Source organism: Coregonus lavaretus (assembly GCF_964263955.1).
Source record: "Coregonus lavaretus genome assembly, chromosome: 34".
NCBI classification, from domain to species: Eukaryota; Metazoa; Chordata; class Actinopteri; order Salmoniformes; family Salmonidae; genus Coregonus; species Coregonus lavaretus.
In genome coordinates, this window is record NC_140021.1 from 12,087,670 (window position 1) to 12,111,020 (window position 23,351).

The 23,351-nt window shown below is 44.5% G+C and overlaps 2 protein-coding genes across 6 annotated transcripts; both read left to right on the plus strand.

Moving 5' to 3' along the window:
• Nucleotides 1-4,325: 4,325 nt before the first annotated feature.
• Nucleotides 4,326-12,669, plus strand: LOC311109336 (kelch-like protein 15). 3 transcript variants are annotated; one of them, XM_084152186.1, is made up of 9 exons: nucleotides 4,326-4,558; nucleotides 4,959-5,046; nucleotides 6,019-6,157; nucleotides 6,253-6,441; nucleotides 6,569-6,793; nucleotides 8,551-8,712; nucleotides 8,837-9,046; nucleotides 10,880-11,070; nucleotides 11,233-12,669. In XM_084152186.1, exons 1-9 carry the CDS (start codon nucleotides 4,498-4,500, stop codon nucleotides 11,999-12,001), a joined length of 2,034 nt encoding a protein of 677 aa, XP_084008312.1. In that variant the 5' UTR covers nucleotides 4,326-4,497; the 3' UTR covers nucleotides 12,002-12,669. The 3 variants fall into 3 exon arrangements, with proteins under 3 accessions (XP_084008312.1, XP_084008314.1, XP_084008313.1); XM_084152188.1 differs by lacking the exon at nucleotides 4,959-5,046 and having other exon boundaries at nucleotides 4,478-4,558; XM_084152187.1 differs by lacking the exons at nucleotides 4,326-4,558; nucleotides 4,959-5,046 and adding an exon at nucleotides 5,400-5,498.
• A 42-nt stretch (nucleotides 12,670-12,711) lies between these two features.
• LOC311109359 (uncharacterized protein) lies at nucleotides 12,712-23,110 on the plus strand. 3 transcript variants are annotated; one of them, XM_084152210.1, is made up of 7 exons: nucleotides 12,712-17,312; nucleotides 17,876-17,974; nucleotides 18,342-18,458; nucleotides 18,853-19,036; nucleotides 19,131-19,163; nucleotides 22,703-22,792; nucleotides 22,891-23,110. In XM_084152210.1, the coding sequence occupies exons 4-7, from the start codon at nucleotides 18,916-18,918 to the stop codon at nucleotides 22,965-22,967; spliced, it is 321 nt and encodes a 106-aa protein (XP_084008336.1). In that variant the 5' UTR covers nucleotides 12,712-17,312; nucleotides 17,876-17,974; nucleotides 18,342-18,458; nucleotides 18,853-18,915; the 3' UTR covers nucleotides 22,968-23,110. The 3 variants fall into 3 exon arrangements, with proteins under 3 accessions (XP_084008336.1, XP_084008338.1, XP_084008337.1); XM_084152212.1 differs by having other exon boundaries at nucleotides 22,895-23,016; XM_084152211.1 differs by having other exon boundaries at nucleotides 18,878-19,036; nucleotides 22,891-23,016.
• Nucleotides 23,111-23,351: the final 241 nt, after the last annotated feature.

Consider the following 23,351-nt stretch of genomic DNA (forward strand, 5'->3'; position numbering starts at 1 on the left):
ATGTAATGGAATGACCAGGTGCTCATAATGTTTTCTACACTCACTGTATGTGATCGTATACAAATGTAAGCAACGTTTGAAATTATTATGTTTTAGTCAAGTATTATATCTGTTTGGGCTTCTTGCTGTCAATTTGTAGTCTACGAATTATTTCTAATTATTTTCTGGCCCCTTGACCATCAGCTCAAGAAAAATTGGCCCGCGGCCAGTGGTGTAAAGTACTTAAGTAAAAATACTTTAAAGTACTACTTAAGTCGTTTTTTGGGGTATCTGAACGTTACTTGACTGTATAAATTGTTGACTACTTGTACTTTTACTTCACTATATTCCTAAGGAAAATAATGTACTTTTTACTCCATACATTTTCCCTGACACCCAAAAGTACTCCTTACATTTTGAATGCTTAGCAGGAAAGGAAAATTGTCAAATTCACACACTTATCAATTGAACATCCCTGGTCGTCTCTATTGCCTCTGATCTATTGCTCTGACTCACTAAACACAAATGCTTCGTATGTAAATAATGTCTGAGTGTTGGAGTATGGCCCTCGCTATCCGTAAAAAAAAAAGAAAAAGAAAATTGTGCCGTCTGGTTTGCTTAATATAAGGACTTTTAAATGATTTATACTTTTACCTTTGATACTTAAGTATATTTTAGCAATTACATTTACTTTTGATACTTAAGTATATTTAAAACCAAATACTTTGACTCAAGTAGTATTTTACTTGAGTCATTTTCTATTAAGGTATCTTTTTACTCAAGTATGACAATTGGGTACTTTTTCCACCAATGCCCGCGGCTGAATCTACAGTAGCTGATGATCCCTGGTGACAAATTATCTGTTTGTGAGGTAGGATTTGAACCAAGCAATGGACAGGCCAGTGAGACCAATGAGCTGCTCCAGTCTTTCCAGTAGGATGTTGTGGTTCACTGAGGTCCAGGAGGATCAGGATGCTCATGTACCCCGAATCAGCATAAAGATAACCTTATGCATAACCAGGCCAAAACAGTAAGCTGCAAATCTGCTCAGTAAGCTACAGCTCTGCTCAGTAGTGTAAAGATTTTAAATGTTGTGCCCCAAAAATTATCTGGGATATACCATTGTCTGACCATGTGTTCTCGCATACCCCGAGAGCATCTGGTCAGCGGGGTGGTGGCACAGGAATCCTCATCTCTCCCAAGTGGACATTCTCTATTTTTCCCCTGACCCATCTGTCTATCTCCTCATTTGAATTCCACGCTGTCACAGTCACTAGCCCATTTAAGCTTAATATCTTTGTCATCTATCGCCCTCCAGGTTCCCTTGGAGAGTTCATCAATGAGCTTGACAAGTTCCTTTCCTGAGGATGGCTCACCCCTCACAGTTCTGGGGGACTTCAACCTCCCTACGTCTACCTTTGACTCATTTCTCTCTGCCTCCTTCTTTCCACTCCTCTCCTCTTTTGACCTCACCCTCTCACCGTCCCCCCCTACCCACAAGGCAGGCAATACGCTTGACCTCAGCTTTACTAGATGCTGTTCTTCTACTAATCTCACTGCAACTCCCCTCCATGTCTCCGACCACTACTTTGTATCCTTTTCTCTCTCGCTCTCCTCCAACACTACTCACTCTGCCCCTACTCAGATGGTAATGCGCCGTCGCAACCTTCGCTCTCTCTCTCCCGCTACTCTCTCCTCTTCCATCCTATCATCTCTTCCCTCTGCTCAATCCTTCTCCCTCCAATCTCCTGATTCTGCCTCCTCAACCCTCCTCTCCTCCCTTTCTGCATCCTTTGACTCTCTATGTCCCCTATCCTCCCGGCCGGCTCGGTCCTCCCCTCCAGCTCCGTGGCTTGATGACTCATTGCGAGCTCACAGAACAGGGCTCCGGGCAGCCGTGCGGAAATGGAGGAAAACTAGACTCCCTGCGGACCTGGCATCTTTTCACTCCCTCCTCTCTACATTTTCTTCATCTGTTTCTGCTGCTAAGGCCACTTTCTACCACTCTAAATTCCAAGCATCTACCTCTAACCCTAGGAAGCTCTTTGCCACCTTCTCCTCCCTGCTGAATCCTCCTCCCCCTCCCCCCCCTCCTCCCTCTCTGTGGATGACTTCGTCAACCATTTAGAAAAGAAGGTTGACGACATCCGATCCTCGTTTGTTAAGTCAAATGACACTGCTGGTCCTGCTCACACTGCCCTACCCTATGCTTTGACTTCTTTCTCCCCTCTCTCTCCAGATACAATCTTACGACTTGTGACGGCCGGCCGCCCAACAACCTGCCCGCTTGACCCTATCCCCTCCTCTCTTCTCCAGACCATCTCCGGTGACCTTCTCCCTTACCTCACCTCGCTGATCAACTCATCCTTGACCGCTGGCTATGTCCCTTCCGTCTTCAAGAGAGCGAGAGTTGCATCCCTTCTCAAAAAACCAACACTCGATCCCTCTGATGTCAACAACTACAGACCAGTATCCCTTCTTTCTTTTCTCTCAAAAACTATTGAGCGTGCCGTCTTTAGCCAACTCTCTTGCTATCTCTCTCAGAATGACCTTCTTGATCCAAACCAGTCAGGTTTCAAGACTGGTCATTCAACTGAGACTGCTCTTCTCTGTGTCACGGAGGCTCTCCGCACTGCTAAAGCTAACTCTCTCTCCTCTGCTCTTGTCCTTCTAGACCTGTCTGCTGCCTTTGATACTGTGAACCATCAGATCCTCCTCTCCACCCTCTCCGAGCTGGGCATCTCTGGTGCGGCTCACTCTTGGATTGCGTCCTACCTGACCGGTCGCTCCTACCAAGTGGCGTGGCGAGAAGCTGTCTCCGCACCACGTGCTCTCACCACTGGTGTCCCCCAGAGCTCAGTTCTAGGCCCTCTCCTATTCTCGCTATACACCAAGTCACTTGGCTCTGTCATATCCTCACATGGCCTCTCCTATCATTGCTACGCAGACGACACACAACTAATCTTCTCCTTTCCCCCTTCTGATAACCAGGTGGCGAATCGCATCTCTGCATGTCTGGCAGACATATCAGTATGGATGACGGATCACCACCTCAAGCTGAACCTTGGCAAGACAGAGCGGCTCTTCCTCCCGGGGAAGGACTGCCCGTTCCATGATCTCGCCATCACGGTTGACAACTCCGTTGTGTCCTCCTCCCAGAGTGCGAAGAGCCTTGGCGTGACCCTGGACAACACCCTGTCGTTCTCCGCTAACATCAAGGCGGTGACCCGATCCTGTAGGTTCATGCTCTACAACATTCGGAGAGTACAACCCTGCCTTACACAGGAAGCGGCACAGGTCCTAATCCAGGCACTTGTCATCTCCCGTCTGGATTACTGCAACTCGCTGTTGGCTGGGCTCCCTGCCTGTGCCATTAAACCCCTACAACTCATCCAGAATGCCGCAGCCCGTCTGGTGTTCAACCTTCCCAAGTTCTCTCATGTCACCCCGCTCCTCTGCACACTCCACTGGCTTCCAGTTGAAGCTCGCATCTGCTACAAGACCATGGTGCTTGCCTACGGCGCTGTGAGGGGAACGGCACCTCCGTACCTTCAGGCTCTGATCAGTCCCTACACCCAAACGAGGGCATTGCGTTCATCCACCTCTGGCCTGCTGGCTCCCCTACCTCTGCTGAAGCACAGTTCCCGCTCAGCCCAGTCAAAACTGTTCGCTGCTCTGGCACCCCAATGGTGGAACAAGCTCCCTCACGACGCCAGGCCAGCGGAGTCACTCACCACCTTCCGGAGACATTTGAAACCCCACCTCTTTAAGGAACACCTGGGATAGGATAAAGTAATCCTTCTACCCCCCCCCCCCCCCCAAAAAAAAATAAAAAAAATTGTAAAGTGGTTATCCCACTGGCTATAAGGTGAATGCACCAATTTGTAAGTCGCTCTGGATAAGAGCGTCTGCTAAATGACATAAATGTAAATGTAAAAATATAGACTCATAAACACTGCCCCATTGTACAACAAAAATGGATACCATGCAGAGATTCAGACAACGCTTTAATGTTATTCCCGGTAAGGAGGATGAGGGCGGGACATCAAAAGCAGACCTCCCTGTGTGTGAGCAGGGTTGCTGCCGGCTGTTCCACCAAAAATCGAGAATTGTCCATCATTCTGTTTAACTGCTGAGAAAAAAGGAGAGTGAGGTAGAGAGAGAGAGGATAGTTCATTACAAGGTCAGTATGAAGAGAGATGTCTCAATTATTCTGCACCGCTGCAGCTCTATAATCGCAGGTTGACCCTAGTACACCTGCCTGATGATTTTTGATTGCACCGCACAACGACGCCACTAAAGTTCCGTTGTAACGGGCTATACCTCAGGAAATGACGTCAGTGCGGGGAATATGGCGTCTGCAATGGCTATGGACGCCACTGACAAACATTATATTGATATCCAGTTAAAATAACGACTAATTAAAGCCGCGGGGGAATTGTAAATGGACACTAAGGAATCTTCGGCGATGTTTTTTTACTGTCCTTTTTCTTGATCTCGGAAATAAACCCACAACACATGTCAGAAGGAGCCAGGTCTGCCTGGTCAAAGAGGGGTTGTGGGGACTCGCAGCGCCGAGGTGAGAGACACTAGCCTGCTAAGCTAGCTAGCGATAGATAATTCCACGGGATGTCGTGAGCTACCAGTCCATGCTAGTTTGCAATAAAATGTGTATTGCCGTTAGCAAGTTGGCTAACTACATTGTCTATCAATTTGACTATCCTGTCATGGCCTTGCGCGAAAAATAAGCAATCTGTGATTTCCCTGACTGCGCGAACTCACTGGTTAGCTACGTTATAACGTTAGTTTGCTAGCCAACACGATTACATCAGTCAAAGATTAGCCTACATGGTGAATCTATAGACATGTTTTTGAGTCAGCTAACGTTAAATGCACTAGCTATATTACCAATCATGATTTAATTAATAGGGGGAAAAAATGATTTTCTAGCTTTGTAGAATGTTTTTCTCTGTCTCTAGATCAGGGCAAACATAAACAGAGGAAATGTGAGCGTCCCATCAACCTGCTGTCAGCTAAGCTTGAGACTGGCCTTGAGGCCCCCAAAAGGTACAATCTCCATGACAACCATCCATTCCTACTTCTACCTGTAGCCTATATCCGTCCATCCATCCCTACTTTCTTCCTTAATATGGCCACCAGCCATTGATCTGACAAAGCAGGAGGGAATGGAAAGAATGGTACAATTTTGAGTATTGGAATGGGGATCCAAGTCAGCCTGTTCTTGGAGCCTCAGTATGTGTTCTCTTCAATAAGGGAAAAGTTCTGTTCACACATCTGGCTGAACTTTCTCAGTAGCTTTAGGTCTAGGCTACAGTTTGGTTTGAATAACCTTTTTTAAAATTGATTTTCAACATACTGTTTTGATGTACAATTACATTTTGGGTTTGTCGTCCAGGTGATTCAGAGAAGGGCGTTGTTAGTTTCTCCCAGGACACAAGGGCCACTGTCCTCTGATTGGCTCGGAATACCCCCTCTGACATGCCCGTGGCCAATCAGAGGTGAGTGTGCATTGTGTGGGTGTGTGAGTGAATAGAGAGAATGAATTAATGCATTTGTTTCTGATTGTCTATGGGTGGATTTGCTGCTAGTGTGTGAGTGCATAATTGTCTGCTGGTGTGTTTAGGTGTACGCACGCAGCATGCGTTTCTGTGTGGGTGTGTATTTCAGTGTGTGTGTGTATTTCGGTGTCTGTCTGTATGAGCGCTGAGGTGTGAATGTTGAATGTTCTTGACCTCATTACAGAGCCTTCCACTGAGACAGGCTTTTACACACACACACACACACACACACACACACACACACACACACACACACACACACACGTGTTAGAAAGAGAAATACAGCATTGTGTTTGGACTGTAGTGTGATGCATCCCATTTGAGTGACAGTTTTTCTACTCTTTTATTGGTCTGTGGTTGAACAGTAAAGCCTTACTACCGCCATATTACTAGTGTGTTATTAACCCCCTCTCCTTACTGCAGGTGTGTGTGCTCGCTATTAACCTCTCTCCTCCTCCAGGTGTGTGATGTCGGGGGGTGAGGTGGAGGTGTACCTGTCCCAGGTGCATGATGGGAGCGTGTCCTCAGGGTTCCGGACGCTGTACGAGGAGAGGCTCCTATTGGACGTCACGCTGCTCATAGAGGAACACCACTTCCAGGTTAGCAACACACACACACACACACACACACACACACACACACACACACACACACTCTCTCACTAACATGTAATGTCATGTTAACCCTCCTCCAGGCTCACAAGGCCCTGCTGGCGACCCAGAGTGACTACTTCCGGGTCATGTTCACAGCAGACATGCGAGAGAGAGACCAGGACAAGATCCACATGAAGGGGTTAACAGCTGCCGGCTTCGGCCACGTCCTGAGGTTCATGTACTACGGTTCACTGGAGCTCAGCATGGTCACTGTGCAGGAGATACTACAGGTAACACACACACACATACATACATAAAACTGTCTCTTTAACCCATTAAGCTATGATGTATGTCCAGTTCTCTTGTTCCTTACTGCTGACTAAGATCTGTCACTCTTTGTCTCCCCTCACCCTGTAGGCGGCCATGTACGTCCAGCTGACAGAGGTGGTAGAGTTCTGCTGTTCCTTCCTGCTGTCTAAGATCTGTCTGGAGAACTGTGCCGAGGTGATGAGGCTGCTGGAGGACTTCAGCGTGGGTGTGGAGGGTGTGCAGGAGCAGCTCGACAACTTTCTGCTTGAGAACTTTGTTCCTCTGATGAGCAGACCTGACTTCCTGTCCTACCTCAGCCTGGAGAGACTGCAGGTGTGCTGGAAGAACTCACACATTAGTTGTGTGTGTACCTAAACAGTGATGCTCTTTATAACATGTAATACAGTTGAAGTCAGAAGTTTACATACTCCTTAGCCAAATACATTTAAACTCAGTTTTTCACAATTCCTGACTTTTAATCCTAGTAAAAATTCCCAGATTTAGGTCAGTTAGGATCACCACTTTATTTTAAGAATGTGAAATGTCAGAATAATATTAGTGATTTATTTCAGCTTTTATTTCTTTCATCACATTCCCAGTGGGTCAGAAGTATACATACACTCAATTTAGTATTTGGTAGCATTGCATTTAAATTGTTTAACTTGGGTGAAATGTTTCGGAGTAGCCTTCCACAAGCTTCCCACAATAAGTTGGGTGAATTTTGGCCCATTCCTCCTGACAGAGCTGGTGTAACTGAGTCAGGTTTGTAGGCCTCCTTGCTCGCACACGCTTTTTCAGTTCTGCCCACACATTTTCTATAGGATTGTGGTCAGGGCTTTGTGATGGTCACTCCAATACATTGACTTTGTTGTCCTTAAGCCAGTTTGCCACAACTTTGGAAGTATGCTTGGGGTCATTGTCCATTTGGAAGACCCATTTGCGACCAAGCTTTAACTTCCTGACTGATGTCTTGAGATGTTGCTTCAATATATCCACATCATTTTCCTTCCTCATAATGCCATCTATTTTGTGAAGTGCACCAGTCCCTCCTGCAGCAAAGCACCCCCACAGCATGATGCTGGCACCCACGAGCTTCACGGTTGGGATGGTGTTCTTCGGCTTGCAAGCAACCCCCTTTTTCCTCCAAACATAACGATGGTCATTATGGCCAAACAGTTCTATTTTTGTTTCATCAGACCAGAGGACATTAATCCAAAAAGTACGATCTTTGTCCCCATGTGCAGTTGCAAACCGCAGTCTGGCTTTTTTATGGCGGTTTTGGAGCAGTGGCTTCTTCCTTGCTGAGCGGCCTTTCAGGTTATGTCGATATAGGACTTGTTTTACTGTGGATATAGATACTTTTGTACCTGTTTCCTCCAGCATCTTTACAAGGTCCTTTGCTGTTGTTCTGGGATTGATTTGCACTTTTCGCACCAAAGTACGTTAATCTCTAGGAGACAGAACACGTCTCCTTCCGGAGCGGTATGACGGCTGCGTGGTCCCATGGTGTTTATACTTGCGTACTATTGTTTGTACAGATGAACGTGGTACCTTCAGGCGTTTGGAAATTGCTCCCAAGGATGAACCAGAGGTTGTGGAGGTCTACAATTCTTTTTCTGAGGTCTTGGCTGATTTCTTTTGATTTTCCCATGATGTCAAGCAAAGAGGCACTGAGTTTGAAGGTAGGCCTTGAAATACATCCACAGGTACACCTCCAATTGACTCAAATGATGTCAATTAGCCTATCAGAAGCTTCTAAAGCCATGACATCATTTTCTGGAATTCTGGAAACTGTTTAAAGGCACAGTCAACTTAGTGTATGTAAACTTCTGACCCACTGGAATTGTGATAAAGTGAATTACAAGTGAAATAGTCTGTAAACAATTGTTGGAAAAATTACTTGTGTCATGCACAAATTAGATATCCTAACCGACTTGCCAAAATGATAGTTTGTTAACAAGACAGTTGTGGAGTGGTTGAAAAATGAGTTTTAATGACTCCAACCTAAGTGTATGTATACTTCCGACTTCAACTGTATATTCTTGTTAACTCTGTGTGTGTTAACTGTGTGTTTATTGTGTGTGTGTCAGGCGTACCTGGACAGTGATGCCCTGAGTCGCTTCCCAGAGATAGAGCTGTATGAGTCTGTCCAGGCCTGGCTACGACACGACCGGCGCCGCTGGAGACACACAGACACTGTCGTCCAGTCTCTACGCTTCTGCCTCATGACCGCCGCTAATGTCTTCGAGAAGGTAAGACACACACACACACACACACACACACACACACACAAGATGAGTCACACACATGGTTCCTATGTGTGCATCCTGCTCTCTATGACATCACCTCTGACTAATTCTTCTTCCCCTTCCTCAGGTGAAGACGTCAGAGTTCTATCGTTACTCTCGACAACTGCGTCAGGAGGTGGACCAGGCTCTCAGCTACTTCCACGACGTCAACGAGCAGCCGCTGGTCGAGACGCGGTCCAACCGCATCCGCTCGGTCCGACCACAGACCGCCGTGTTCAGGGGCATGATCGGACACAGCATGGTCAACAGCAAGATCCTACTGCTGCACAGACCCAAGGTAAGATCCTACTGCTGCACAGACCCAAGGTAAGATCCTACTGCTGCACAGACCCAAGGTAAGATTCTACTGCTGCACAGACCCAAGGTAAGATCCTATTGCTGCACAGACCCAAGGTAAGATCCTACTGCTGTACAGACCCAAGGTAATATCCTACTGCTGTACAGACCCAAGGTAAGATCCTACTGCTGCACAGACCCAAGGTAAGACCATACTGCTGTACAGACCCAAGGAAAGGAATTAGGCCTACAGCAGGTGTGAACAACGCTCCTCTTGGAGTGTGTTTTTTTTGTTACAGGCATGCTCTAATACAGGGGTTCCCAACCTTTTTTTCCCAGGGCCCCCCTTTTCACATTAAAAAAATGTATATTTATTGAGAGAGCCTATATTAAATACACCACAAGCTTGATTTTGTTCAATTTGGGGGACCTAGGAAAATGTTGTTTTGAATCAGATTTCCTGCAATTCTATGTATACTGAACAAAAATATAAACGCAACGTGAAGTGTTGGTCCCATGTTTTATGAGCTGAAATAAAAGATCCCAGAAATGTTCCATACGCACAAAAAGCTTGAGAGAAATAAATGTTGTGCACAAATTTGTTTACATCCCTGTTAGTGAACATTTATTCTTTGCCAAGATAGCCCTTCCACCTGACAGGTGTAGCATATCAAGAAGCTGATTAAACAGCATTATCATTACACAGGTGCACCTTGTGCTGGGGACAATAAAAGGCCACTCTAAAATGTGCAGTTTTTCCACACAACACAATGCCACAGATGTCTCAAGTTGAGGGAGCGCGCAATTGGCATGCTGACTGCAGGAATGTCCACCAGAGCTGTTGCCAGAGATTTGAATGTTAATTTCTCTACCATAAGCCATCTCCAACGTCGTTTTAGAGAATTTGGCAGTATGTCCAACCGGCCTCACAACAGCAGACCGCATGTAACTACGCCAGCCCAGAACCTCCACATCTGGCTTTTTCACCTGCGGGATCGTCTGAGACCAGCCAGCCGGACAGCTAATGAAACAGGAGTATTTCTGTCTGTAATAAAGCCCTTTTGTGGGGAAAAACATTCTGATTGGCTGGGCCTGGCTCCCCAGTGGGTGGGCATATGCCCTCTCAGGCCCACCCATGGCTGCGCCCCTGACCAGTCATGTGAAATCCATAGATTAGGGCCCATTGAATTCATTTTAATGGACTGATTTATTTATATGAACTGTAACTCAGTAAAACTGTTGAAATTGTTGCATAATGCGTTTATATTTTTGTTCAGTATAGTTTAGCAAGACTCTTGACATCTTTTAGGTTGGCTATTTAATGATGATATTATTATTATTATTATTATTTTATTATTATCACTACTACTACTACTACTACTACTAATAATAATAATGGATAAGGAAAATGTTATTCCGCTACCAAATGTTTTATGATAATTTATGAACTCTCAATTTTATTAAACATATTCTCTTTTAAATAAAGTGAATAGGTCAATTGATAGCAACAGTCATACATTGTATAAGATGACTTCCCAAGCAAAGTCTAATTTCTTTGAATCCTCAACTTTAGAAGGTCGTAGCTCAGCTTAGGAATGTCATGGAGCCAAACCGAATATGTGCATCAGAGTCACGTCTTCCTCTGGCATTTACCACGTGTTTCTAGCCTAAAGCATCGCGGATGTATGCGTTGTTTTAGATCGGTATACTATAAACAATCGCAAATCAAGGAAGGTCCCGTGCCCCCAAATGAAATGTTGGCGCCCCCTAGGTTGGGAACCCCTGCTCTAATATGTCAGGTGTAATGTCTATAATGTGTATGACCTGTCTGTAGGTGTGGTGGGAGTTGGAAGGTCCCCAGGTCCCTCTCCGTCCAGACTGCTTGGCCATTGTCAACAACTTTGCCTTCCTGTTGGGTGGGGAGGAGCTAGGGTCTGACGGGGAGTTCCACGCCTCCTCTAAAGTCTACCGCTACGACCCCCGCCAGAACTCCTGGCTACGCATGGCCGACATGTCTGTACCCAGGTCTGTAGTTGTCCGTACCCAGGTCTGTAGTTGTCAGTACCCAGGTCTGTAGTTGTCTGTACCCAGATGGGACATGGTTTCATGTTTGTACAAGGTCTATTAGGGTGTTAATGTTTTTTAAATTATATTTATTTATAAACAATTGTTTGTCTTTACTTCCAGGTCAGAGTTTGCAGTGGGGGTCATTGGTAAGTTCATCTATGCGGTTGCTGGCCGGACACGGGACGAGACATTCTATTCCACGGAGCGCTATGACATCACGGCGGACCGCTGGGAGTTTGTGGACCCGTACCCGGTCAACAAGTACGGTCACGAGGGCACGGTCCTGAACGGTAAACTCTACATCACTGGAGGAATCACATCCTCATCCACCTCCAAACAGGTGTGTGTGTTCGACCCTGGGCGGGACGCAGGGGGAGGGGTTTGTGTGGCGGGCTCGGGGGGAGCGGGTACGACGGACACACACAGGACGCGCTCAGCTCGCACTCCCATCCTACCCAACACACACACCAGCTGCTGGGAGAACAAGTCGAAGATGAACTACGCTCGCTGCTTCCATAAGATGATCTCCCACAACGGGAAGCTTTATGTGTTCGGGGGGGTGTGTGTGATCCTTCGGGCGTCGTTCGAGTCACAGGGCTGCCCGTCCACGGAGGTCTATGACCCTGAGACAGATGAGTGGACCATCCTGGCGTCGATGCCCATCGGGCGCAGTGGGCATGGTGTGGCGGTGCTGGACAGACAGATCATGGTGCTGGGGGGCCTCTGCTATAACGGACACTACTCTGACTCCATCCTCACCTTCGACCCGGACGACAACAAGTGGAAGGAAGACGAGTATCCCAGGATGCCTTGCAAACTGGACGGGCTGCAGGTGTGCACTTTGCACTTCCCTGAGTACGTCCTGGAGCACGTCCGGCGCTGCAGCTGAGGTCTGGTTCAGTTCAGACATGCTCCTTTCTAAGGTTTGGGAATGCACCCCTTTTAAGACAGACTCCTCCCACAGGCGGCAGGTGTGGGCCGGGCGGTGGAGGATAGGTGTTTACAGGTGTGACACTAACGCTCTAACTACACAGAAGCTTTTCAACTAGAGACACAGACTGGACTTAACAGTCTCAAAAACCAGACCCTAGGCAACACAGTGACTAGGGTCTGGTTTCAATGATGGACGCTTTTGGCATAGTGGAACAACGTCGCTCCCTACGTCGATAAGGGAAAATAAATATTTCCGGGACTTGCCTAACAAATCACGAGGCAGAGATGTCAGAACATCGTGATTCAAATCCAAAGTTTGCAGGCAAAACTTTTGCAGTGGTTTTAGTTAAGGGTAAATCCATTTGAATTCAATCACTTTTTGACAACATCCCTTTTGATTTGAATGAAACCTTCCATACACATTTGCCTATTGTAGAAGTGGTCAGAAAGTGACTTTGTGGACCTGAATTTCAAAACATTCAAGAGATAAATGTGCTCAAAGTTGACTCATTTTGCAGACCTACCTCACCATACCATGAGACATCCCATTTCTTCATCACTGGAAAAGATAAAGGTTGAGATTTATATAATTTAAAGGCTTACAAACAGGGTTGTCAAGCTATTTTATCATTTCTGGGGGGGGGGGGGGGGGGGGGGGGGGATCATTTTCTAACTTTTAACGTAAATTATCTAAAAACGGGTGAACTCATACTCTCATATGTTGTAGCTTAGACCCTATTTTACATCATCTAATGTGTTTGTGTTCCTACCATCGGTTGAGACACAACATGGTCTTGAATACAGAGTGAGTGTCATGTTCGGGCTGATAAATGTACTAGAATGGGGATAAAATTGAAATGTCAACTTTCAAATGGTACCACAAAGATGGTTGGAGGTCCACACATGTTGATTTGAATGGGAATATTTGTTGTTTAAATTAAACTGTCAATCCTCCATAGGAAACATATTTAAATCATAGAAATATAGATAATAGAATAGATATGACTATTTAAATTGACATTCGACGATGGGTAGACCGGTGGCCATCTTTGTGGTAGTAATTTAGAAGTAAAAATGTTTCAATTTCAATGGTGTACCAGCTAAATTGCAGTGGTCTGAAGGGATAGGTCCATTCTATGAATTATATTTCTATGATTGAAATGACGTCCACCCTGTATTGAAGAGCATGTTGTGTCTCAACCGATGGCAGGCACAACACAAAAACCTCAGATGTGAAATAGGGCCTATGCTACAACATATATGAATATGAAAAATAAACAAATCGGCATTTATTCATTTTGATAATTAAATAATTTTCATGTTTTTGTTGTTGTTGAAATAATTAAATCATTTGACAACCCTGTTTGTAAGCTTTTAAATAAAAGAAAACTCAACCGTTTATCTTTTCAAGTGATGAAGACATGGATGTCTCATGGAATGCAAAATGGGGCAACTTTGAGCACCTTTAAAATCAAATCAAATTTTATTGGTCACATACACATATTTAGCAAATGTTATTGCGGGTGTAGCGAAATGCTTTCTCCTGAATGTTTTGGCATTCAGGTCCAAAAAGTCACTTTCTGACCACTTCTTCCATGGGTAAACATGTATGTAAAGTTTTGTTTAAATCAAAAGGGATGCTGTCAAAAAGTGATTCAATTCAAATGGTTTTACCTTAAGGTAGTTCATGCAAACTAGCCACTTGCAAAAGGCACTCCTTAAAAATAGCCTCCGTAATCTCCATCTTGCTAGCTACTATTTTGTATTTTATTTCAACAGATAAAGTAGTGATCTAGGCAGTGACGTAGTTCCTCTATGCCAGAAGAGTCCTTCATTGAAACCAGACCCTAGTCACTGTGTTGCCTAGGGTCGGGTTTACGAGACTAAACATGCCATAGTAATCTGTCCTACTCACGGGCAGAAAAGGTAGATTCGCTTGTGATCAGTGGTGGTGGGTAACTCAAGCTGATCATTTGCAAAATTAGCTTCCTCAGAAAAAAATTGAAAAATAGAGAAACTGTTTTTCATGATTTAGCTGGTTTATTTTGGACTGAGGTCAGTTTCATATTGTTGTAATTATTATGATTCCGTTTCAGCCTATAATCCTCTGAACCCTCTCTCTCCACCATGCTGCTTCATAGTCATGGTCATGTAACGTCATGCAGTCTCTCTGTAACCCCCTCTCTGAGTCAGGGGAGCTGGAGTGAGTGCGTGTGAGTAAATGAATGAAAAAAAGGTGCACACATCATACTAGTGTGCATGTGAGAAAGTTAACTTCTTTAGTGACAAAGAAGAGGATGATCATGGTGATGATTTAGCACTGTCATGACTACACTGCAATAACACTGTTGTTCTGCTGACTGAGAGAGCCATGTAAGAGATCAAGAACAGGGCTGGCTACAGACATAAGCGGTCACTTAGGGCAAGGTTTCCCAAACCCGGTCCTGGGGCCCCCCACAGCTGATTTAAATAATCAAAGCTTGATGATGAGTTGGTTATTTGAATCAGCTGTGTAGTGCTAGGGCAAAAAACTAAACGTGCACCCAGGTAGGACCTCAGGACTGAGTTTGGGAAACTATAGATCTTTTTTTTTTTAGGAACTCAGTCTGGGTCTCAACTTTACTGTTAAGAGAATACACAAGGTGCAAACAAGTATCCTCTTGTTTTATCAGTTACTAGCTAGGTTTCCATCCAATTGGCGACAGATTTTCATGCAAATATTCTAAAATCCACGTAAAAACAATACAGCATTTTCCCATCAGAGATGTTTCCATCAAATTGACTTGTTGCAGATAAAAGGCTGTGCGTGATGACGTAGTGCACATAAAAATACCCTTTGCGGTTAAATTCCCACATACCGAATAAAAAATAGAAGTTCAATGTGTTTCCATCGCATTTTCAACTCCAACAGTTCGCCGATACAGTGCGGGTATAGCCTACATCAGGGATGGACAACTCTAGTCCTCAGGGGCTGGAGTGGTGTCACACTTTTCCCCCATCCCTAGCGAACACAGCTGATGATACTAATTGCATTCTAAACTGAAGTTCATGATTTAGTTGATTATTGGAATCAGGTATGTTAGCTGGGGCTGGGGCAAAAGTGTGACACCAATCAGGCCCCTGCAGACTGGAGTTTCCCATCCCTGGCCTACGTGATGAGATTATTATGGATAAAAGAGGGAGATTCTTTTTATTTGTCAAACGGCAGCCAAGATTCGATGATCATGTCACCAGAATAAGACCCTCGATATTTATTGGAAAGGAGCATCAAGCTCATCACCTTGCACTTTCACCACCCTGTGAAGTTCATCATAACTTATTTCCTCTGTAGCCCAATAAACTGCATGCTTTCCTGATGAGTTGTAGTGGGAGGACCACACAACATGTCATCGCGTGACTCCAAGTTTACTTCAATATGATGGTTATTATATTAACATTTGCACCTAAAAAGGTTTAAACCGCATAATTTATTTTTCCCGACACAAAAAGATCCCACCATGTCTAACGTATTTGGTTTTGTGGACATTTGGAAAGTTTACCAACCAATTTTCTGTTTCCATCAGGCCTGTCGTGACATATTTTTTATCCAACGTACTTTACTTGCATAAAAAGGTTGGATGGAAATCTGGTTACTCTTAGTCACTCAATTAGCCATGTCAGCTAACAATATTTTGATTGGTAAGTTAGTCTAGCCAGCTATCTAAACTTGTAGTAATCATGGCCAAATACCGACCGGGCACGCAGGGCACGTGCCCAGGGGCCTTGACCTCCAGGGGGGCCCCATTAGATTTTGTTAAGGGTCAGACACATCGAGAAAACTGACTGCCGATAGGTACTTTGCACCTCTGCCCAGAGTGTCGGCAGTTACGTTTTTGTCGTAGAACAGTTTTACCTCCGATTTGCTTCGTTTAAATACTCCAGGCCACAAGGTGGCACTAACTTGTTTGGCTTGTGCCGGCTGTAGCTAATGTAAGCTAACTAGCAAGAATTTGTAGTAAGCCCTACAAATCTCGCTTAGGGCCCCCAAAAGGCTACAGCCGACCCTGGTCAGGGATGACAGAAGTGTGAAGGTCCTGGTCTCTCTGGCAGTACTGTATGTAAGTTTACACTTTTATTTATTGAGGTTAACTCAGTTTGCTTTGAGTGTTACTGTGGCTGACTACTGGAGGGTGTTTTACAAGGTAGGAGCAGGGTATTGGCCACAAATGTACTAGAAACAACTTTTGATTTAAAAAAGAAAAAAAGGTTGATACAGAAAAAGAAAATTTGTTCACATTAAAGATGAACTTGAAATGGGCATGGCGTTACTGACTCAACACTCCCAGTAACGCATCGCCATAAACTATTTTTGCCTTCTAATCAAGAGTTTATATCTTTAGTGTCAGTTATCTGGCTAATTTATTAATCCTACTTTGTGAAACCCTACCCTGACTTAGTCCTGTCTGTCTCTGTCTGACTGAGCCAGGTGCAGCGAAGGAACCTGCTCATCTCTCTCTCATTCTTCTTTTCATGAGCAACAATGAAAAGGGCTAAAGCACATTCTTCTTCAGTTCTGTCTGTCAGCCATTTATTATGCGTGTTTATCTAACATCCATCCACCACCAGGTAACTTGGAGTTATTGTGGTTGGGAATAGGGTGTTGGGTTGATATGAGTTGCATTGCAATAGATCATAGTCTTTATGATGCTTTGAGAGAGATTGTGCCACTTGTTCTGTGCTATACCTATCCCTCTTCTCTCCTTCTCCCTCTCCTCTATGCAACATCCTCCTGCCTACACTCATGGTTCTATTCAATCAAACCACCCAGTGCAGTATTTATGCAGTAGCATACAAACATACCTTTCCCCGCACAGTCAGATAAAGTCACAGAGAGGTTTGTATAAATACCAGGTAGACCCCCCTCACAGGTAGATGTCTCCATTTGGCAGAATAAGATGTGTGCGTGCTGTGGGCAGTAATGTGTAAACAGAGACTGTTAACATCACTAAGGCAGCTTAGATTTAATATGGTCTTCTGCCGTCATCTCCCATCTCTGTTTTGTATCAATATATATTTTCCCATGTGAAAATTACTATCAATATCATGAACTCTAAGGCCCAGTTGATTTACCAGATGTAAGCCTGATTCTGGACTAAAAAGCAATGCAATAGAGAATCTCCATTGAAATTGTTTTTTTGTTCCAGGAACAGTATGCGTCTGGCAAAAGGGCCCATATTATGCCAAACTCCAGTCTTCTAACTGCTGTCTCCCTCTGCAGGTCAACATGTGTATGTACTACTCCTGCTGTTTTTATTTTGGACATGGCCTGCCAGTCTATCTGTGTCTGTTTGTCATAGCTCAGCATTTATAATCGTCATCAGCCCTCAGTCTCAGTAGGATAAAATAATAGAATATCGAGGCTAAAAACACCCTGTATGATGACTTTGAAAAAATAAAAAAGAATAATAAGATAAACAATGTATTTACTATAATCTGAGTAGACACTGCTATTTGGAACACTTTGTAATTTCTATCCAGAAATAAATGTTCATACTGTTCAGCTTTCCTTTTGTGGTTACTTTAGTGCAGGGTTTCCCAAACTCGGTCCTCGGGACTCCCAAGGGGTGCACGTTTTGGTTTTTGCCCTAGAACTACACAGCTGATTCAAATAATCAACTAATGATAATGCTTTCATACTTTTAATCAGCTGTGTAGTGTTAGGGCAAAAAACAACGTGCACCCCTTGGGGTCCCGAGGACCGAGTTTGAGAAAAGCTGATATAGTGTGTTTGGGAAATGTGTGTGTGTGTGTCATGGGTTCACCTGTGACGCTGACTATAGTGTGCCACCAGATGTCGGTGTTGAGATGAACATCGTTTTTCCCGTTCGAGTTGCCGTACAAAAACAAAAGTCACCAGGCAGGAAGAGAAATGTCAAACGTTGGGAAACTGGTAATGGCTCAACTTTTCTCTTGTAAGATACATTCGGGTTATCTTAGAATATTACAGACGCAGCTATAATATTACAGTAATAATACTGTTGTAAAGAGTGATGATGATGGTTGGGCTGAGCATTGGCTTAAACGTTAGTCAAACGTCTTATCTTTTAGTTATAGATATGGCTATAACGTACTGGACAAAACGGGTGTGATCTAGAGTATTTTTTCGAAGTCCTACACTAATATCTTTATTCTTTATTTTGAGCAGAACATACCCCTTAATTTAACTTACTCTCAAATACCTGCCATGAATGTCCTGACTCCTGCCATACATTTACCATAAAGTAACGTTCCTCATCATGATGTGTATTTGCTGCCAGGTGCCGCTGTCTGCCTCTGTGTCAGGTGTCCTGGGTCTGATGACGGGGACTGCGACTGTCCTGGCCGCCAGAGAGGTCAAGAAGAAACCGGCAGCTCTGAGTCTCAGTATTGAAGAGGTAGCTGGTATGGCTTTCCTGTCCCTCAACTGTCCTGTCCAGGAACACTTATATGGCAGTTATATGAAGCAGGGGCGTGGGCCTGGGTGGACACAGGCCCACCTACTGGGGAGCCAGGCCCTGCCAGGCCAGCCCAATCAGTTTCAGCAAAAAAACAAAAAGAATACATTATTATTTAAAAAAATACTCGTCAGCACCCCCCCATCCAAATTTCTGTTGGGCCCACCCACCAATGAATTTCTGGCTACGACCCTGATATGAATGGACAGATCTTATCTGCTAAAAAGGGCTGTTTGGGTGTCTGTGCAGGCTCCCACACAGCCCTTTGCAGATAAAATGATATTGACAGGACAACGTTGCTGTAGGCTGCTGGATTGAAGTGTGTGTGTTTCAGCTCCCGTCCCTCTAAACTACTCCAGAGCCGCAGCTCAAGCATGTGGAGTCGGAGGCGAGGCCAATGGAACAGTGTGTGGCCGAGCTGAGGAAATGGGCCGAGCCTTTCACCAACCAGTGTCCGGTACACCTCTCCCTCTTCCTCAGCGATGTATGCCTCGGCCCTGTCAACTGGAACAAGATGGGTGTGTCTAGGCAATCACAAGTGTCATCTCACTCATTATCTTTTGGAATGCTGAGATTTAAGAATGTTTGTGGTAATTGTTTGTTTTCCTGCAGGAAACAGTTCTGGTTGCCCTGGAGAAAGCAGAGGTAGGTGACAGACACTGTCTACTAAGACTAGACACACAAACACACACTAGTGGTGCACGGATCAGCTGTTTGTTCACATACACCTGTCCACAATTGCTAATAACCCATCAGCAACCGCCCAACTATATGTGATAAAGTGAATATCTAAGGCCTGCACCCGACCCTAACCCGCTAATATAGAAAATGCGCTGTAGGCTACAGTCAGTGATGGCGTAACTATTCCTTTAACAGGGGGTGCAGGATTTATTTTGCCTAATTTTTAAATATGTTTCTTCTGATAATTTCTGACATTTTGGTAGGCTAGTTCTTAGTTAACTTGTCTATAATTAGATACAGTGGGGAGAACAAGTATTTGATACACTGCCGATTTTGCAGGTTTTCCTACTTACAAAGCATGTAGAGGTCTGTAATTTGTATCATAGGTACACTTCAACTGTGAGAGACTGAATCTAAAACAAAAATCCAGAAAATCACATTGTATGATTTTTAAGTAATTAATTTGCATTTTATTGCATGACATAAGTATTTGATCACCTACCAACCAGTAAGAATTCCGGCTTTCACAGACCTGTTAGTTTTTCTTTAAGAAGCCCTCCTGCTCTCCACTCATTACCCGTATTAACTGCACCTGTTTGAACTCGTTACCTGTATAAAAGACACCTGCCACACACTGAATCAAACAGACTCCAACCTCTCCACAATGGCCAAGACCAGAGAGCTGTGTAAGGACATCAGGGATAAAATTGTAGACCTGCACAAGGCTGGGATGGGCTACAGGACAATAGGCAAGCAGCTTGGTGAGAAGGCAACAACTGTTGGCGCAATTATTAGAAAATGGAAGAAGTTCAAGATGACAGTCAATCACCCTCGGTCTGGGGCTCCATGCAAGATCTCACTTTGTGGGGCATCAATTATTTATTTATTTATTTATTTCACCTTTATTTAACCAGGTAAATAATAATAAATAATAATATGCCATTTAGCAGACGCTTTTATCCAAAGCGACTTACAGTCATGCGTGCATACATTTTTGTGTATGGGTGGTCCCGGGGATCGAACCCGCTACCTTGGCGTTACAAGCGCCGTGCTCTACCAGCTGAGCTACAGAGGACAGGTAAACCAGTTGAGAACAAGTTCTCGTTTACAACTGCGACCTGGCCAAGATAAAGCAAAGCAGTGCGATAAAAACAACAACACAGAGTTACATATGGGGTAAAACAAAGTCAAAAAAATACAACAGAAATACATATATATACAGTGTGTGCAAATTTAGCAAGTTATGGAGGTAAGGCAATAAAATAGGCTATAGTGCAAAATAATTACAATTAGTATTAACACTGGAATGATAGATGTGCAAGAGATGATGTGCAAATAGAGATACTGGGGTACAAATGAGCAAAATAAATAACAATATAGGGATGAGGTAGTTGGGCGGGCTAATTTCAGATGGGCTGTGTACAGGTGCAGTGATCGGTAAGGTGCTCTGACAACTGATGCTTAAAGTTAGTGAGGGAGATAAGTGTCTCCAGCTTCAGAGATTTTTGCAATTTGTTCCAGTCATTGGCAGCAGAGAACTGGAAGGAATTGCGGCCAAAGGAGGTGTTGGCTTTGGGGATCACCAGTGAGATATACCCGCTGGAGCGCAGACTACGGGTGGGTGTTGCTATGGTGACCAATGAGCTAAGATAAGGCGGGGATTTGCCTAGCAGTGATTTATAGATGGCCTGGAGCCAGTGGGTTTGGCGACGAATATGTAGTGAGGACCAGCCAACAAGAGCGTACAGGTCACAGTGGTGGGTATTATATGGGGCTTTGGAGACAAAACGGATGGCACTGTGATAGACTACATCCAATTTGCTGAGTAGAGTGTTGGAGGCTATTTTGTAAATGACATCGCCGAAGTCAAGGATCGGTAGGATAGTCAGTTTTACGAGGGCATGTTTGGCAGCATGAGTGAAGGAGGCTTTGTTGCGAAATAGGAAACCGATTCTAGATTTAACTTTGGATTGGAGATTCTTAATGTGAGTCTGGAAGGAGAGTTTACAGTCTAACCAGACACCTAGATATTTGTAGTTGTCCACATACTCATGATCATGAGGAAGGTGAGGGATCAGCCCAGAACTACACGGCAGGACCTGGTCAATGACCTGAAGAGAGCTGGAACCACAGTCTCAAAGAAAACCATTAGTAACACACTACGCCGTCATGGATTAAAATCCTGCAGCGCACGCAAGGTCCCCCTGCTCAAGCCAGCGCATGTCCAGGCCCATCTGAAGTTTGCCAATGACCATCTGGATGATCCAGAGGAGGAATGGGAGAAGATCATGTGGTCTGATGAGACAAAAATAGAGCTTTTTGGTCTAAACTCCACTCGCCGTGTTTGGATGAAGAAGAAGGATGAGTACAACCCCAAGAACACCATCCCAACCGTAAAGCATGGAGGTGGAAACATCATTCTTTGGGGATGCTTTTCTGCAAAGGGGACAGGACGACTGCACCGTATTGAGGGGAGGATGGATGGGGCCATGTATCGCGAGATCTTGGCCAACAACCTCCTTCCCTCAGTAAGAGCATTGAAGATGGGTCGTGGCTGGGTCTTCCAGCATGACAACGACCCGAAACACACAGCCAGGGCAACTAAGGAGTGGCTCCGTAAGAAGCATCTCAAGGTCCTGGAGTGGCCTAGCCAGTCTCCAGACCTGAACCCAATAGAAAATCTTTGGAGGGAGCTGAAAGTCCGTATTGCCCAGCGACAGCCCCGAAACCTGAAGGATCTGGAGAAGGTCTGTATGGAGGAGTGGGCCAAAATCCCTGCTGCAGTGTGTGCAAACCTGGTCAAGACCTACAGGAAACGTATGATCTCTGTAATTGCAAACAAAGGTTTCTGTACCAAATATTAAGTTCTGCTTTTCTGATGTATCAAATACTTATGTCATGCAATAAAATGCAAATTAATTACTTAAAAATCATACAATGTGATTTTCTGGATTTTTGTTTTAGATTCCGTCTCTCACAGTTGAAGTGTACCTATGATAAAAATGACAGACCTCTACATGCTTTGTAAGTAGGAAAACCTGCAAAATTGGCAGTGTATCAAATACTTGTTCTCCCCACTGTATGTGTGGCCCAAACACAGCCAGATCAGACAGACAGGAGGGATAATAACAGAGGATGATATAGAAGCAGGATAGGAAAGTGATGAGTAGATAGCAGTTCAGAGGGAGGCAGGATGGAAAGCTGTGACCTCTGACTGGTGACTGGGGGGTTTTAATGGCTGTAGTTTTGTGAGTTATGGTCAGTTTTGACACTTAATGAGTGATTTGTGTGTGTTGGGTGTTTTAATGTGCCATTTTGGGACAGTAAAGGTGTTTATGGGCACTAGATCTGTCAGAAGGTTTGTTTGATTTGGTTGAGGTCAGACCTCATAGTAGGAACCCCTCTGCCCCATGTACGCACACACACGCTGTTGGCTGTTTCTATTGCAAATTACCATTGCGTCTGAACCACAATTTGCGTGTGTGGTGGTTCTCTTATCTCAGGTGATCAGGTACTCTGTGTACAGCTGGAGTCAGCAGGGTTGAGATGCTGTGGAGATGCTCTGGAAGGACCTGCCGTTTGGCAAGGGCAAGGTTAGTCATCATCAAGGAATCGAGGAAAGATGTTTGAGATTTAGGTGAAGTGTGTTCAGTAATAATGATGTGCATTACTGCTTCCTGTTTCCCCTCAGGCAGGCTGAGAAGACCGAGGACAAGAGCACTACTAGCTGAAACAGAGAAAGCCTGGACAGACACACAACCTGGCTGACACACACACACAAACACACAGAGTTATTTATATACAGTGGGTGGAAAAAGTATTTAGTCAGCCACCAATTGTGCAAGTTCTCCCACTTAAAAAGATGAGAGGCCTGTAATTTTCATCATAGGTACACGTCAACTATGACAGACAAAATGAGAAAAAAAAAAAGAAAATCACATTGTAGGATTTTTAATGAATTTATTTGCAAATTATGGTGGAAAATAAGTATTTGGTCAATAACAAAAGTTTCTCAATACTTTGTTATATACCCTTTGTTGGCAATGACACAGGTCAAACGTTTTCTGTAAGTCATGACAAGGTTTTCACACACTGTTGCTGGTATTTTGGCCCATTCCTCCATGCAGATCTCCTCTAGAGCAGTGATGTTTT

Excerpts from the sequence above, each read along its gene's own strand:
- LOC311109336 (XM_084152186.1), top strand. The coding sequence starts at position 4,498 with ATGTCAGAAGGAGCCAGGTCTGCCTGGTCAAAGAGGGGTTGTGGGGAC. Across the intron at positions 6,158-6,252 it reads TAGAGGAACACCACTTCCAG|GCTCACAAGGCCCTGCTGGC; the intron begins GTTAGCAACACA and ends ACCCTCCTCCAG. Across the intron at positions 6,794-8,550 it reads TCAGCCTGGAGAGACTGCAG|GCGTACCTGGACAGTGATGC; the intron begins GTGTGCTGGAAG and ends TGTGTGTGTCAG.
- LOC311109359 (XM_084152210.1), top strand. The coding sequence starts at position 18,916 with ATGGAACAGTGTGTGGCCGAGCTGAGGAAATGGGCCGAGCCTTTCACC. Across the intron at positions 19,037-19,130 it reads TGTCAACTGGAACAAGATGG|GAAACAGTTCTGGTTGCCCT; the intron begins GTGTGTCTAGGC and ends GTTTTCCTGCAG. Across the intron at positions 19,164-22,702 it reads TTGCCCTGGAGAAAGCAGAG|GTGATCAGGTACTCTGTGTA; the intron begins GTAGGTGACAGA and ends CTCTTATCTCAG.